This window comes from Macaca nemestrina, chromosome 9 (assembly GCF_043159975.1).
Source record: "Macaca nemestrina isolate mMacNem1 chromosome 9, mMacNem.hap1, whole genome shotgun sequence".
Lineage (NCBI taxonomy): Eukaryota > Metazoa > Chordata > Mammalia > Primates > Cercopithecidae > Macaca > Macaca nemestrina.
The window spans coordinates 36,255,250-36,268,087 of NC_092133.1; the positions used below are offsets into that span (position 1 = coordinate 36,255,250).

At 48.3% G+C, this 12,838-nt stretch overlaps 2 protein-coding genes across 8 annotated transcripts in view; one reads left to right on the top strand and one right to left on the bottom strand.

The window, feature by feature from the left end:
- Positions 1-4,868, bottom strand: part of LOC105478449 (ubiquitin domain containing 1) — a 64,475-nt gene extending 59,607 nt beyond the window's left edge. The window contains exon 1 of one of the 2 annotated variants that reach the window (XM_011735755.3): positions 4,155-4,868. Coding sequence is in view for 1 of the 2 variants with exons in the window: in XM_011735754.3 (XP_011734056.1) it covers positions 4,155-4,224 (70 nt within the window). In the remaining variant the exon portion in view is untranslated. The remainder of the gene's footprint in view (positions 1-4,154) is intronic. The other variant, XM_011735754.3, reaches the window with a different exon arrangement.
- The window catches only part of LOC105478448 (MMS19 homolog, cytosolic iron-sulfur assembly component), a 42,512-nt gene continuing 33,683 nt past the window's right edge, over positions 4,010-12,838 (top strand). For 2 of the 6 annotated variants that reach the window (XM_024791698.2, XM_024791699.2), the window contains exon 1: positions 4,010-4,079. Coding sequence is in view for 2 of the 6 variants with exons in the window: in XM_024791697.2 (XP_024647465.2) it covers positions 5,057-5,168 (112 nt within the window). In the remaining 4 variants the exon portion in view is untranslated. Of the gene's footprint in view, positions 4,080-5,014; positions 5,169-12,838 lie in introns of those variants that run through there. The other 4 variants (XR_985312.3, XM_024791697.2, XM_011735752.2 and 1 more) reach the window with 3 other exon arrangements.

Consider the following 12,838-nt stretch of genomic DNA (forward strand, 5'->3'; position numbering starts at 1 on the left):
TATTTGGGTTTCAGCCCTGCCACATTCTCAAAGGGTGGAGCTGGGCAAGAGATGTGCCTGTTCTACCACCTCTACCTCTCCCTGGAGTGGCTGGGGGACTGGCTGCTTCACCCAATTCATGGACAGAGATATTTATCTACCTACTGTCTATGTATGGGGTGGCAAGTTCCCCCACCAAAGGAGTAAATCCCCAAGTATTCTCTGAAGCACACAAGAACCACCCAGCACCTGAAGGAGAGGAACACAGACCTACTGGCGATGCATGAAGAGTAACAATCCAAACAAAATTTTCAAGGCTGGGTGCAGTGGCTCACACCAGTAATCCCAGCACTTTGGGAAGCCAAGGTAAGAAGATTACTTGAAGCCAGGAGTTTGAGACCAGCTGGGGCCACATAGCAAGACCCCATCTCTACAAAAAAATAAAAAGGTAGCTGGGCGTGGTGGTGCACACCTGTAGACCTAGCTACTGGGGAGACTGAGGGGAGAGGATCACTCGAGCTCAGGAGTTAACGGCTGCAGGGAGCTATAACTGCACCACCATACTCCAGTCTGGGAGAGAGAACAAGACCCTATCACTCAAAAAAAAAAAAAATATATATATATATATACATATATATATATATATGTGAGTGATAATCACAAAATTTGATGAGACGAGAGGACATCTCCCTTCTTCCTAAGGCAAGAATCCCTGACCAGAGAGTATTGTGTCTCTGCTTTACCTACCAAGTGACTAAGAAGACAAACTAAGGACAAAGGGTGACATTAGAAGGCATAAAGATTTCACCTCAATAACTTTCTAGCTTTAAACATCTGCCTTTGTGAAGATGATAAAACAGCTCTAATGATCTTGTATAACCCTCCCTCTTTCTGAATATTGAAAGAGTGACCCAGAAAGGCTTGATGACTTGGCCAGGGTCACTGAGTTACAGGCCCAGGATTAGAACTCAGGTCCTAGCTCCCTGTTGAGGCTTTCTTCCCATTACATTAGTGCCAAAGGAAGGTAAGAGTTACAGTGGCACTGGGGGAGTTTTAGGCATTAGTCTTATAACATAAAACTATGTCCTTGTCAAAGGAAAAGCCACAGATGTTACAGGAATGCCAAGTGCACTGTGGAGTTAAGAAGGATTCCTTGCCTTGTACCAAATTTGTCATCTACAGAGTTCCCCTCGGCTTTGGACTTTATGAATAAAGCTATTCATAGTAGGACACACAGAACTAAAGCAATGATAAACTAGCAGGTAAAAAAAAAATGCAGATATATGAAAAATGCAGATGGTAGGATAAAGTTGAGTTAGCTTTCTAAAATCAACAAATACTGAGTGCTACCTCTGTACAACTCATTGTGTTAAGTGCTGAATGTGTGTGCGTGAGGCTATATGAGTGAGACATATACACAAGGATAAGACAGAACCCAGGTCTTCGAGGCTTGCAATGTAGTTGCTGATAAAAGACTGTAAACATCAAAGACACGACTAATAATACGGAGTACATAATTGTTAAGTAAGTGGCATAGATAATGTGTCTGCAGGAGTTCTCAGAAGGAGCAATCACTTCCACTGGGTGTGTGTGGTGGGGTGCGGAGGGAGGGGGAAATGGCAGACTTGTCAGGCAAGGTGCTTCAAACAAGACACGGCACTTGAAGTGAACCCAAGGGATGAAACACTCTCAATAAGAAGGAAATGGCACGAGCAAACACTGGTGGTCTTAATGTCAGAGAAGGGAAAGAAATTAGGACTTAAAAGGAACGGCCTTGACAGTTAAAGTACTTGTAGGAGTGGGAAAGTGCAGAAAGGTGTTTGTTGTTGTTGTTGTTGTTGTTTTGGGTTTTTTTGAGATGGAGTCTCGCTCTGTCACCCAGGCTGGAGTGCAGTGGCGCAATCTGGGCTCACTACAACCTCTGCCTTCCAGTTCAAGCAATTCTCCCTGCCTCAGCCTCCTGAGCAGCTGGGATTACCGGCGCCTGCCACCGCGCCTGGCTAATTTTTATATTTTTAGTAGAGACAGGGTTTTGCCATGTTGGCCGGGCTGGTCTCCAACTCCTGACCTCAGGTGATCTGCCTGCCTTGGCCTCCCAAAGTGCTGGATTACAGGTGTGAGCCACCATGCCTGGCCAAGTACAGAAATATTTTGAACACAGAACTATAAAATCTGGAAGAAGTTATTTTAGCAAATGTCTTCTGAGGGGACAACTGTGTGTAGGACTGGATAATGACTGAAGATGAAGTTGCCTTTGGGGGGTACCTCACTTCAGCCTGAGACAAGGGTTGACTTGAGGTGAGAAGGGTATGAAGTGGGGTGGCAAGGGACAGGTTCGCAAGACCTGCGGAAGGAAGAGCCAGCAGACCCCAGGGACTGGCTGGCTTCGAGGCAGGTGACAAGGAAGCAGAGAAAGTCATGAGAGAGAGAGCTCTTCACAGCCTAAAGTTAGGCAGCTGGAAGAACATGAGTAAAGAAGGAAAGCTGCTGGACAGGGAACAATACAGAGCCTGATTTTGGAAGTGTCAAATCTGGGAATATCTATATCGCAGTGTCCAGTGGCCATCTAGAGATGGGGTTCTGGGGTTCAAGAGAGAAGAGCTGAAGATTAAGCATAGGGGTCTTCCCAATGGACAAAGAGTTGTGAGACTAAACAAGATTTCTCTGGGAGGGAGTGTAATGAGAGAAAAAACAGAATGTCAAACTGAAGCACCAGTGCGCCCCCCACCTAGAAGGTGATGGTGGAAAGGGGTGTTTAGAATGGAAAACCAAGACAGTCTGATGCCAAGAAAGGAAGGGGGAGAATGTCTCATGGGAGAGAGTTGTCAACAGCAAAAAATGCTGCTAAATCAATTATGGGGACTGAACACATATTTGTTGAACAAATGAATGAATGAAAGCAAGCCAGTCCTTGGTTTTGAGTCATCTCTCCTCAGTCAGAAGAATGGGCAGAGTTACCTTCAGACAAAAGAATTTCAATAAGTTTTACTCCATCCTTCCCATAAAAACACATTTCTTCCTCCACAAGTCATCCTGTCCACCACGCAGACATCCTTCCCTGCTTCCCCTGGTTCCCTCATCTTCCTTCCCAGTTTCCGCAACCCAAGCAACACACCTTCGGTGTCAAGGGAGACAGGAAACTCCAACTAGAGTTTCCACTTCATTAACAACTCTGCCTGTGGCTCCTCTTACATAAGGGGATATGTGGCAATGGGGTGGGAGAGGAGGCTGAGTTCTAGCCCCAGCTGTGCTCCTAACTAGCTGTGTGACTTTGGACAAGGTGCTCAACCTCTTGGGATCTGGGCTTTCACATGGAGAGGAGGACAAAGGTCCATCTGGAATCCAGATAAGTTTTGAAGGTCCCTTTGAGCTCTCAAGTCTACGATTTTATTCCCAGCAGGTCCTTGCAACACTCTCAAAGAAGGAAGTGAGTGTAAGACCCAGAAAAATGACCGACAGACCTCTTTCCGGGGCGAAATGCCAGGGCAGGCGGGGTGTACCATGAAAGTGAGAAAGCGTTGTCCCGGCCTCGAGAATCACCAGCGAGCGATCTCACTCCCACAGCTAGGAAGGATCCCAACAATTCCGAGGGTGACTCTCACCCCGCACCCCATCTTTTATAGACTCCCAGACGACCGAGAGGCTCTAAAAACCCCTGCGGGAAAAATAAAGATTTCTTTCCCAGAGTCCTGCGCTGCTTTGCAAGTCGGATTCCGGCAGACACGATCTGCAGCCCGATAATGACACAGTCTTTGGAAGGAGCGACTGTTCTCGCCCCGCTCGCTCCAAGTTCTGGGGACGCCTGGCTGCCCGCGCCGTGCCCCGACGGGCCGGTGTCCGACCCCGGCCGGAGCTGCCAGGCCAGCGGCGCCCTCGCCCCGGGCCCTCCCCCCAATCCGTCGGCCCCGCTGCGGTCTGCAAACATTTCCTGCCCCCACCCCCACCAGGAGCTTCCCAGTTGGAGAGAGTTGGTCGCGCAGCCGGCTCAGTGCTCGCAGTTGCCCCAACTCAGCTCGCCCGGCGCTGGGGAGCGGCCCCGTCTGGTTGCGGAGCAGGCTATCGGGGAAACCCAAGCGCCAGCACCAGTGGGGAGTCTATCGGTAAGCCTAGAGCTCGGGCGAGGAGGGGGACAACTGGCGGGGTGCCCGAGGCCCTGCTCCCTTCCCCGTCGTTACCTGCTCGCTTGCGGGGGTGTCCCGGGGCTGCCGGCCTCTCCCGCCGCTGTCTCCCCACGCAGTTGCCCATGCTGGCTCCTCAGCCAGTCCCCATGCACCGGAGGCGGCGAGGTGGTCGGCTGCTCCGCGCTCCTGCCCCGGACGGCGGCGTCCCGGGTCAACGGCTCCGGCCGCCCGGCATCTGGCGCTCCCCGATCTCCCCCCGGGGGCGCGCTCAGCCCCGGCGCTGGCTCCGCCAAAACTTTGCGGGCCAGGGGAGAGAGGGAGGTGGCAGACTCCCTAGCACAGTCCCAGGTGGCCGGGCCAGGGGGGCCCGCGACGGTGCCCGGCCGGAGACCAGCTCCGCTGGAGGGGCGGAGAGAGGGGGCGGGCACCGCCGCAGCTACTCCCGGTCGCTCGGGGCTCCAGGCAGGGGCCGGCCCCCTGGAGCCTGTCACTCACCTGCCTAACCCCGCCCCAGGCCGGCCCCGCTCCCCACCGCCGGCTCGCGGTGCCCGCGCCGCCGCCACCACCCGCCCCAGGTGCGCATGTGACCGACAGCACCGCCCCCTCGGGCTGGGCCTGATTTTCTCATTGGCTTCCCCCGTGGTGCGTACCGCCCCTCTCCCCACCCAGCCAGGTGCCCGCCCCGCCGCCCGTCTCCCGGGGAGCCGGGCCGGGAATTATTCGCCCTCAATGGCCTCCGGCTGCGTGCCCAGCAGCCGCCTTCCCTCTCGGTGCCGCCGCCCCATTCCAGGCCCCGCCCCTCCCTGGAACTGCCTGGCTAGAAGCCGGTAGGCACGTGACCCGGTGCGCCCCGCCCCCTTGGCCTTCTCCCCGCGATTGCCTCGGGAGGCGCATGCGCGGAGAGGCCCGTCTCTTGCCACCGCCCATATCCCCTCCCACGGTCTCTTGTTCGCGTCATGGCCGCCGCCGCGGCTCTGGAGGCGGCGGCGCCTACGGGCGCCCTATGGGGCCTCGTGCACGACTTCGTCATGGGTCAACAAGAGGGCCCCGCTGACCAGGTGGCTGCAGGTACGGCAGACGGCGCCGCGCGCCTTCCGCATGGGGGCCAACAGGAGGGAGCGGCCTCGGTACAGGCGCCGGGCGGGAAAGGAGGAGCGAGTGACTTTGAGAGACTGGTCTCAAGGCTGGTTAGTGAGCACCGCGAGCTTCAGAGCCGTAACAAGTTGGAGAGTTGCCTGTGCCTTCCTTAAAACCATTTACACTTTTCATCTCCCTATAGCCAATTATAGGGAATTATTACATTTTACAGATGAGGAAACTGAGGCTCAGCGAGGGCAAGAGGACTTGCGCAGGGCTGCAGACAAGGCAGGAGGGGGAGCTGGGACTCGGACCCAGGCGTTCACGTCCGAACCGGGTGCTCAAGCCACGAAGCCACGCTGTTTGTGGGAGGTTGACGTGTGGAGGTGCATCCTCGCAGCGTCCGCTCCCGTCGCGTGGCATCCTGGGAGTGGCGGATGGCCCCGCGCTCTGACTGGCTGGAATTAAGAGGAGGCGAGGAGTCGGGCCAGGAGGAGCTGGAGATGTTCTGGGTGTCCTCCTTAAGACTTTCTCTCCGTTTCTTGCCAAAGTTCTTGATTAGTTTGCTCCATGACGTTTTATGTGGCGTTTGTTTTTATCTTCTTCCCAGACCCCCACTTGCCTGCTTTTGACAAGTTCAGAGATCTCTTAGTTCAGACAGCTTATCTAAAATTAGAATAAAACAATTTCCAGGCTTCCGTGGAGTTCTGAGACTTTGCTCTTCTAGGAAAAAAAAATCTACTAAAAAGTTATTGAATGTTAGGAAGGCTTCAGATCTTGGGTTTAAGTAACAATATAAAATTGTCTAATGGGTAGTTTAAAAAATTTTGGAAATTTCGCATGCTTGGAGAGAAGTAAGGACACATTTCTCTTGCAAACTGAGCGTATTAACCTTTAGAATGTGTAAGAAAAGAATAGTGAATCTGCTGGAAATAAAATACTTTGTTCGTTAGCAGTATTCCACTTTGATTCAGTCATGCCACTATTGTTGAACACATATTATTTCCCAAACATGATGCAAAGCCTAAGGAATATAAATACAAATTAGGTTAGATCTGTGCCCACCGGAAACTTATAGTATGCTGGGAGAGGCAACTATTCTATAAGAGGGATGTGCAGGGTAATTTGGAAGCATCAAGGAGCAAATACCTGGTGCTGCCACCAAACAACATCTTACAATTTTATGAAATGTAGTGTGTTATCAGTGTTTACAATTTACAAGTACAGTGTCTTAATAATGTCGTTTTCCCTCATGTTTTATTATGAAAATTTTCAAATATCCAGCCAAGTATAAAGAATTTTATAAGGAATACATCACTTAGGATCTATCCTACCATTAACATTTTAATATTACTTGCTTTATCATACAGCTATCCATCTATTTAAATTGCAGATACCTGTACACTTTCCTTTAAATATTTTGGCATGGATATCATTGACTAGAGTTTGTTGACGGTTTATTTTGGTGTAAAATGTATATTCAATGAAATATATAAATCTTTAAGTGTACATTCACTGATTTTGACTAATGCATATACCTATACAATCCAACCCCCTACCAAGATACAGAACATTACTATATCAGTGTCATTTGTGATGAGTCTTTCACATTTATGCAATATGAAAACAATAATTACTGATTTTTTGGATTCAGAACATATTTTGAAAAAATATCTTGAATGTCTTATCTTGAATAAGGACTTCTAAATTCTTCTCTTTTTTTTTTTTTTTTTTGAGACAAGGTCCCGCTCTGTCTGCCAGGCTGGAGTGCAGTGGTGAAATCATGGCTCACTGTAGCCTCGACCTATGCTCAAGCAATCCTCCTGCCTCAGCCTCCCGGAGTAGCTGGGACAACAGGGCTTGTGCCACTGCGCTCGGCTAATTTTTATATTGTAGTGACAAGGTTTCACCATGTTGCATAGCTTGGTCTCTAACTCCAGGACTGAAGCCATCCTCCCATCTCAGCCTCCCGAGGTGCTGGAATCACAGGCATGAGCCACTGGGACTGCTTAATTCTTACAAATGTTTTTGCAAAATTTATATTTTTGTTTCTTTCCGAAAAAAATGGTCTAAACTGTTTAGTTTGAATTCAACTCAGCTGATCTAAGACTGTAACACTAACCCTGTTGTAATTTAGCCCTCTTAAGAAAGTTGGTGCTGGGCACGGTGGCTCATGCCTGTAATGCCAACACTTCGAGAGGCCAAAGTAGGCAGATCGCTTGAGCCCAGGAGTTTGAGACCAGCCTGGCCAACATGGTGAAACCCCGTCTCTACCGAAAATGCAAAAATTAGCCAGGCGTGGTGGTGCATGCCTGTAATCCCAGCTACTCAGGAGGCTGCGGCTGGAGAATCGCTTGAGCCTGGGAGGTGGAGGCTGCAGTGAGCAGAAATCACACCCCTGTACTCCAGCCTGGGCGACAGAGCAAGACTTCCGTCTCAAAAAAAGAAAAGAAAAGAAAGTTGATACAGAGGAACAGTAACAGATAAAAGTTGAAAAGGTTTGGTGGGGTTGGATTCTGCATAACTTTGGATTCCAGGCAGAGGGATTTGAATGACCTATTACATGTGCTAAGAGTTGTTGTAGATCCTTAAGCAAGGGAGCCATAAAATGAAAACGAATTTGACAAGGATTAAGTTAATATTGTCAGTCTTAGATCACAGCCCTAGTTAGGGTTGTTGAAGGATAACAGAATGTTGGAGCATTTATAGAAATAAGATGTGCTTTCTAATCCTTCAGCCTAAATCAAGCTTTGTTAGTGCTAAAGGGACCAACTAGCTTCCTGTTCAGTCACTCAGAGTAGCAGCCTACAAATTTAACTGCAGAAGGAACACCCTTTGATCACAAAAGCAGCTGCTGCTACCTTTGTTTTGTACCTGGGTTCCTGGTGAAAGTGTCAGCTGTAAAGAAGGTGCAGGTGATGGGAGGGAAATGACCTGGCAGCCTAAGGGTTAAAGGCCTCTTGGGCAAGCCTTCAAAGCCTGCCACTACCTGACCCCAGCCTTTTTTTCCTCACTGCTCCCTGGACATTTAATTCCAGGCAGCCACTTTTATTCATAGTTCCTGAATGCTTTCCTTCCCAATTCCCTCCACTAGCTCTGTGTAATCGAAGTTAGACCTGAGAGTCAAAGCCCAGCTTGAGTTCCCTACCCCTGCCCAAGTGTTTCCTGATTAACCCAGCCAGACAGCATCTCATACTTCAGAATCTTTGTAGTATGCACTTATTTCTCAACCACTCATGTATTTGGTGGACTAGTTTAGTAGCTGCTGCTGTATACATCTCCACATACTGCCCTCCCAGTTGTACCATCAGAATCTCCTCATCAGTAGGTACACAATAAAAACTACTTGATTGAATGCAGTGAGAGATGTTGAAGGAAGAATCTGTGGAATTTGAGTTCTAACTAGTTATTATAGGGCTTAAAGGAGAGAGAGGACTCTAAAAAGACCCCAAGGTTTTGAACCAGAGGATGAGAAAAATAAATACTTTGTCCAAAATTGGAGGTTGGGACAAGAGCTGATTTTTGGAGAATGTGATTTTTGAACATGTTGAATTTGCAAGTGATGGATATAATTTTTTTCCTTTTAGTTATTTGGATTTTCCTTCATTTCGGTCTTTATTGTGTTGTGTTTTTCCATGCCTGTGATTCCCTAAGAAGACCACTATTTCTTATGTCAAAGTGTTAAAGAACAGTAAAATACAGTTTAGTGAAATATCTGAGGCCATTATCAGCAGAAAGGGCATTTTGAGAGCTTGATTGGAACCTAGTCCCAATTGGGATTTTTCTCTCTCCTGCTCCTTCTCATCCTCCCACACTACCCGCTTCCCCTCACTTCCCTTTGGCTGCTAGTCCAGATTCTCAAGAGGCTTCAAATCCATCAGACAGAGATCTGTTTGTGCATTCTGTGTCAATGATCACATAAATACTCCTTTGACTTCCCAGTGCCCCCCCCCCCCACAAACTGGTGCCTTGCTAAGGAAAGTGTGGGTAGTTAGGAGGTGCTAGTAGGTCCATTTATAGAGAACAAATCTTGAACATGTTGGAAAATCTTAGACCCTCCTATGAAGGGAAATGAACGTACACTGATTTTTTCCTTAATGCCAGCGAAAATACCCTTAGGAAAATTAACTCTCTGTTAGCTTTCTTCATCCCAGGAGTCCAAGTGCATAATTAATAGTATTTCCAGGTATTCTGGGTGTGTTTGTTTGTTCGTTCGTTTGTTTGAGACGGAGTTTCGCTCTTGTTGCCCAGGCTGGAGTGCAATGGTGCGATCTCCGCTAACCATAACCTCCGCCTCCCAGGTTCAAGTGATTCTCCTGCCTCAGTCTCCCAAGTAGCTGGGATCACAGGCATACACCACCACGCCTGGCTAATTTTGTATTTTTAGTAGAGATGGGGTTTCTCCATGTTGGTCAGGCAGGTCTCAAAACTCCTGACCTCAGGTGATCTGCCTGCCTTGGCCTCCCAAAGTGCTAGGATTATAGGTGTGAGCCACCATGCCAAGCCTGGTTATTTTTAATTTTGGAGAATTTGCAACATTAAAAGAATTAATCACTTAAAGTTAGTGGCCCATGGTCCATAAACCCAGAAATTTTACTTCTTTCTCATGCTAACCCAATCTCTGTTTATATCACTATGGTAACACAGAACTTGTTACACTGTGATTGTTTGTTTATTTATTTTAGAAGCAGGGTCCACTCTTGCCCCAGCTGGAGTGCAGTGCGACCTTGAAGAACTTCTGGGCTCAAGTGATCCTCTGGCCTCAGCTTCCACAGTAGCGGAGACTACAGGCCCATGCCACCACACCTGGCTGATTTTTTTTGTAGAGAACACGGCCTTGTTTTGTTGCCCAAGGTGGTCTCCAACTCCTGACCTCAAGCGATCCTCCAGCCTCGGCCCACTGTGATTGTTTTAAATGTCTTTCTGGGCTAGGCATGCTGGTTCATGCCTGTAATCCCAGCATTTTGGGAGGCAGAGGTGGGAGGATTGCTTGGGCCCAAGAATTTGAGACTAGTCTGTACAGTATAGTGAGACCTTGTCTCTACAAAAATCTTTAAAAATCAGCATGGTGGTGTGCCTGCAGTCACAGCCACTTGGGAGGCTGAGGTGGGAGGATCACTTGAACCCTGGAGGCAGAAGTTGCATTGAGCCAAAGATGGCACCACTGTACTCCAGCCTGGGCGACAGAGCGAGACTGTCTCAAAAATGAATGAATGAATGAATGAATGAATGAATGAATGAATGGTTTGTCGTTCTGCTCCAACAGACTGTGAACTTCCCCAAAACTCGCTGCCCATATTTCTATCTTAAGCCCTAACATGGTACCCTATTTACAATATTCAGTAAATGTTGACTGAAAACAAACATGGCTTTTTTTTTTTCTGAAGACGGAGTCTTGCTCTGTTGCCCAGGCTGGAGTGCAGTGGCGTGATCTCGGCTCACTGCAACCTTCACCTCCCGGATTCAAATGACTCTCCTGCCTCATCCTGCCTCAGCCTCCCAAGCAGCTAGGATTACAGGCCCATGCCACCATGGCCAGCTAATTTTTCTTTTTTTTTTTTTTTTTTTAGTAGAGACAGGGTTTCATCATGTTGGCCAGGCTGGTCTCCAAACTCTTAACCTCAAGTAATCCACCTGCCTTGGCCTCTCAAAGTGCAGGGATTACAAGTGTGAGCCACTGCACCTGGCCACCATTTTCCTTACTCTTCTTTACTATCTTGTAATAGCTTTATTATCTCATTTTTCTCTAATTTTTTTCTACTTTTATACTCACTTTTTTTTTTTTTTTTTTTGAGGCAGAGTTTCGCTCTGTAACCCAGGCTGGAGTGCAATGGCGTGATCTCAGCTCATTGCAACCTATGCCTCCCAAGTTCAAGTGATTCTCCTGCCTCAACCTTCAGAGTAGCTGGGATTACAGGCATGCACCACCATGCCTGGCTAGTTTTTGTATTAGTAGAGACAGGGTTTCGCCACGTTGGCCAGGCTGGTCTTGAACCTGACCTGAGGTGATCCGCCCACCTCGGCCTCCCAAAGTGCTAGGATTACAGGCGTGAGCCATCATACCCGGCCTTATACTCACTTTTATGTTTGTGCTGCATTGATTCAAGAATTTTGTGAAGGATATGAAGACTAAAGGGCTTTGCCAGGAGAGTTCACCCACATACTGGGATTCAAGGAATCACATGCAAATGGCTATTTGTAATTATAAAGCAGCCATTTTCATATTAATGTATGCAGAATTCCGAAGAAGCATTTTTCTCCTTTTTCTTTTTTTTTTTTTTTGAGACGGAGTCTCACTCTGTTGCCCAGGCTGGAGTGCAGTGGTGTGATTTTGGCTCACTGCAACCCCTGCCTCTCAGGTTCAAGCAATTCTTCTGCCTCAGTCTCCTGAGTAGCTAGGACTGCAGGCTGAAGCCACTACGCCCAGCTAATTTTTGTATTTTTAATAGAGATGGGGTTTCACCATATTGGCCAGACTGGTCTCGAACTCCTGACCTGGTGATATGCCCGCCTCAGCCTCCCAAAGTGCTGGGATTACAGGCGTGAGTCACTGTGCCTGGCCAGCATTTTTCAATTATAAAACTTGAGGCAACCTATGAAAGTAGAAACTAACTTATATAGGGCATAATGGAACTTTCTCTGATGATGGAAATGTTCTGTATCTTGATTGGGATCTTGGTTATTTGGGTGTATACTTTTATTAAAACTTGGAAACGGCTGGAAGCGGTGGCTCACGTCTGTAATCCCAGCACTCTGGGAGGTCGAGGCGGGCGGATCACAAGGTCAGGAGATCGAGACCATTCTGGCTAATACGGTGAAACCCCGTCTCTACTAAAAAATACAAAAAATTAGCCGGGCGTGGTGGCGGGCGCCTGTAGTCCCGGCTACTCAGGAGGCTAAGGCAGGAGAATGGCGTGAACCCGGGAGGCAGAACTTGCAGTGAGCTGAGATGGCGCCACTGCACTTCAGCCTAGGCGACAGTGCAAGACATTGTCTCAAAACACAAAAAACATATAAAACTGTACACTTAATATCTGTGCAATTCAGTGTGTGTAAATTTTACCTCATTTTTTTTTTTTTTTTCCTTGAGACAGAGTCTCCCTGTGTCACCCAGGCTGGAGTGCAGTGGTGCGATCTCAGCTCACCGCAAGCTCCGCCTCCCGGGTTCACACCATTCTCCTGCCTCAGCCTCGCGAGTAGCTGGGACCACAGGCGCCCGCCACCACGCCCAACTAATGTTTTCGTATTTTTAGTAGACATGGGGTTTCACCGTGTTAGCCAGGATGGTCTCGATCTCCTGACCTCATGATCTGCCCACCTCGGCCTCCCAGAGTGCTGGGATTATAGGCGTGAGCCACCGCACCCGGCCTTTACCTCAATTTTTTAAAAAAATGAAAAAATAGAAGGTACTGAATGGGCCTTATTTGGCACTTCTTGTCTTAGAGCTTTGGATCCAAAGATAGACCCTGGTCTGGCATCCATGGAGGGTTTTGATGGTACGCTGAAGAAAAATGATTCAGTTCATTGATATCCTTTGCTATTAACAGTTGTTAGTCCCCTATGGCTTCGTCTGTACAATTGCTAACTCCTTCTGTGCCCATTTTTGAAATTAGTTTTTAGATGGGTTGTTTCAGCAGAGTTTTCTGTACTGTATACAGCCG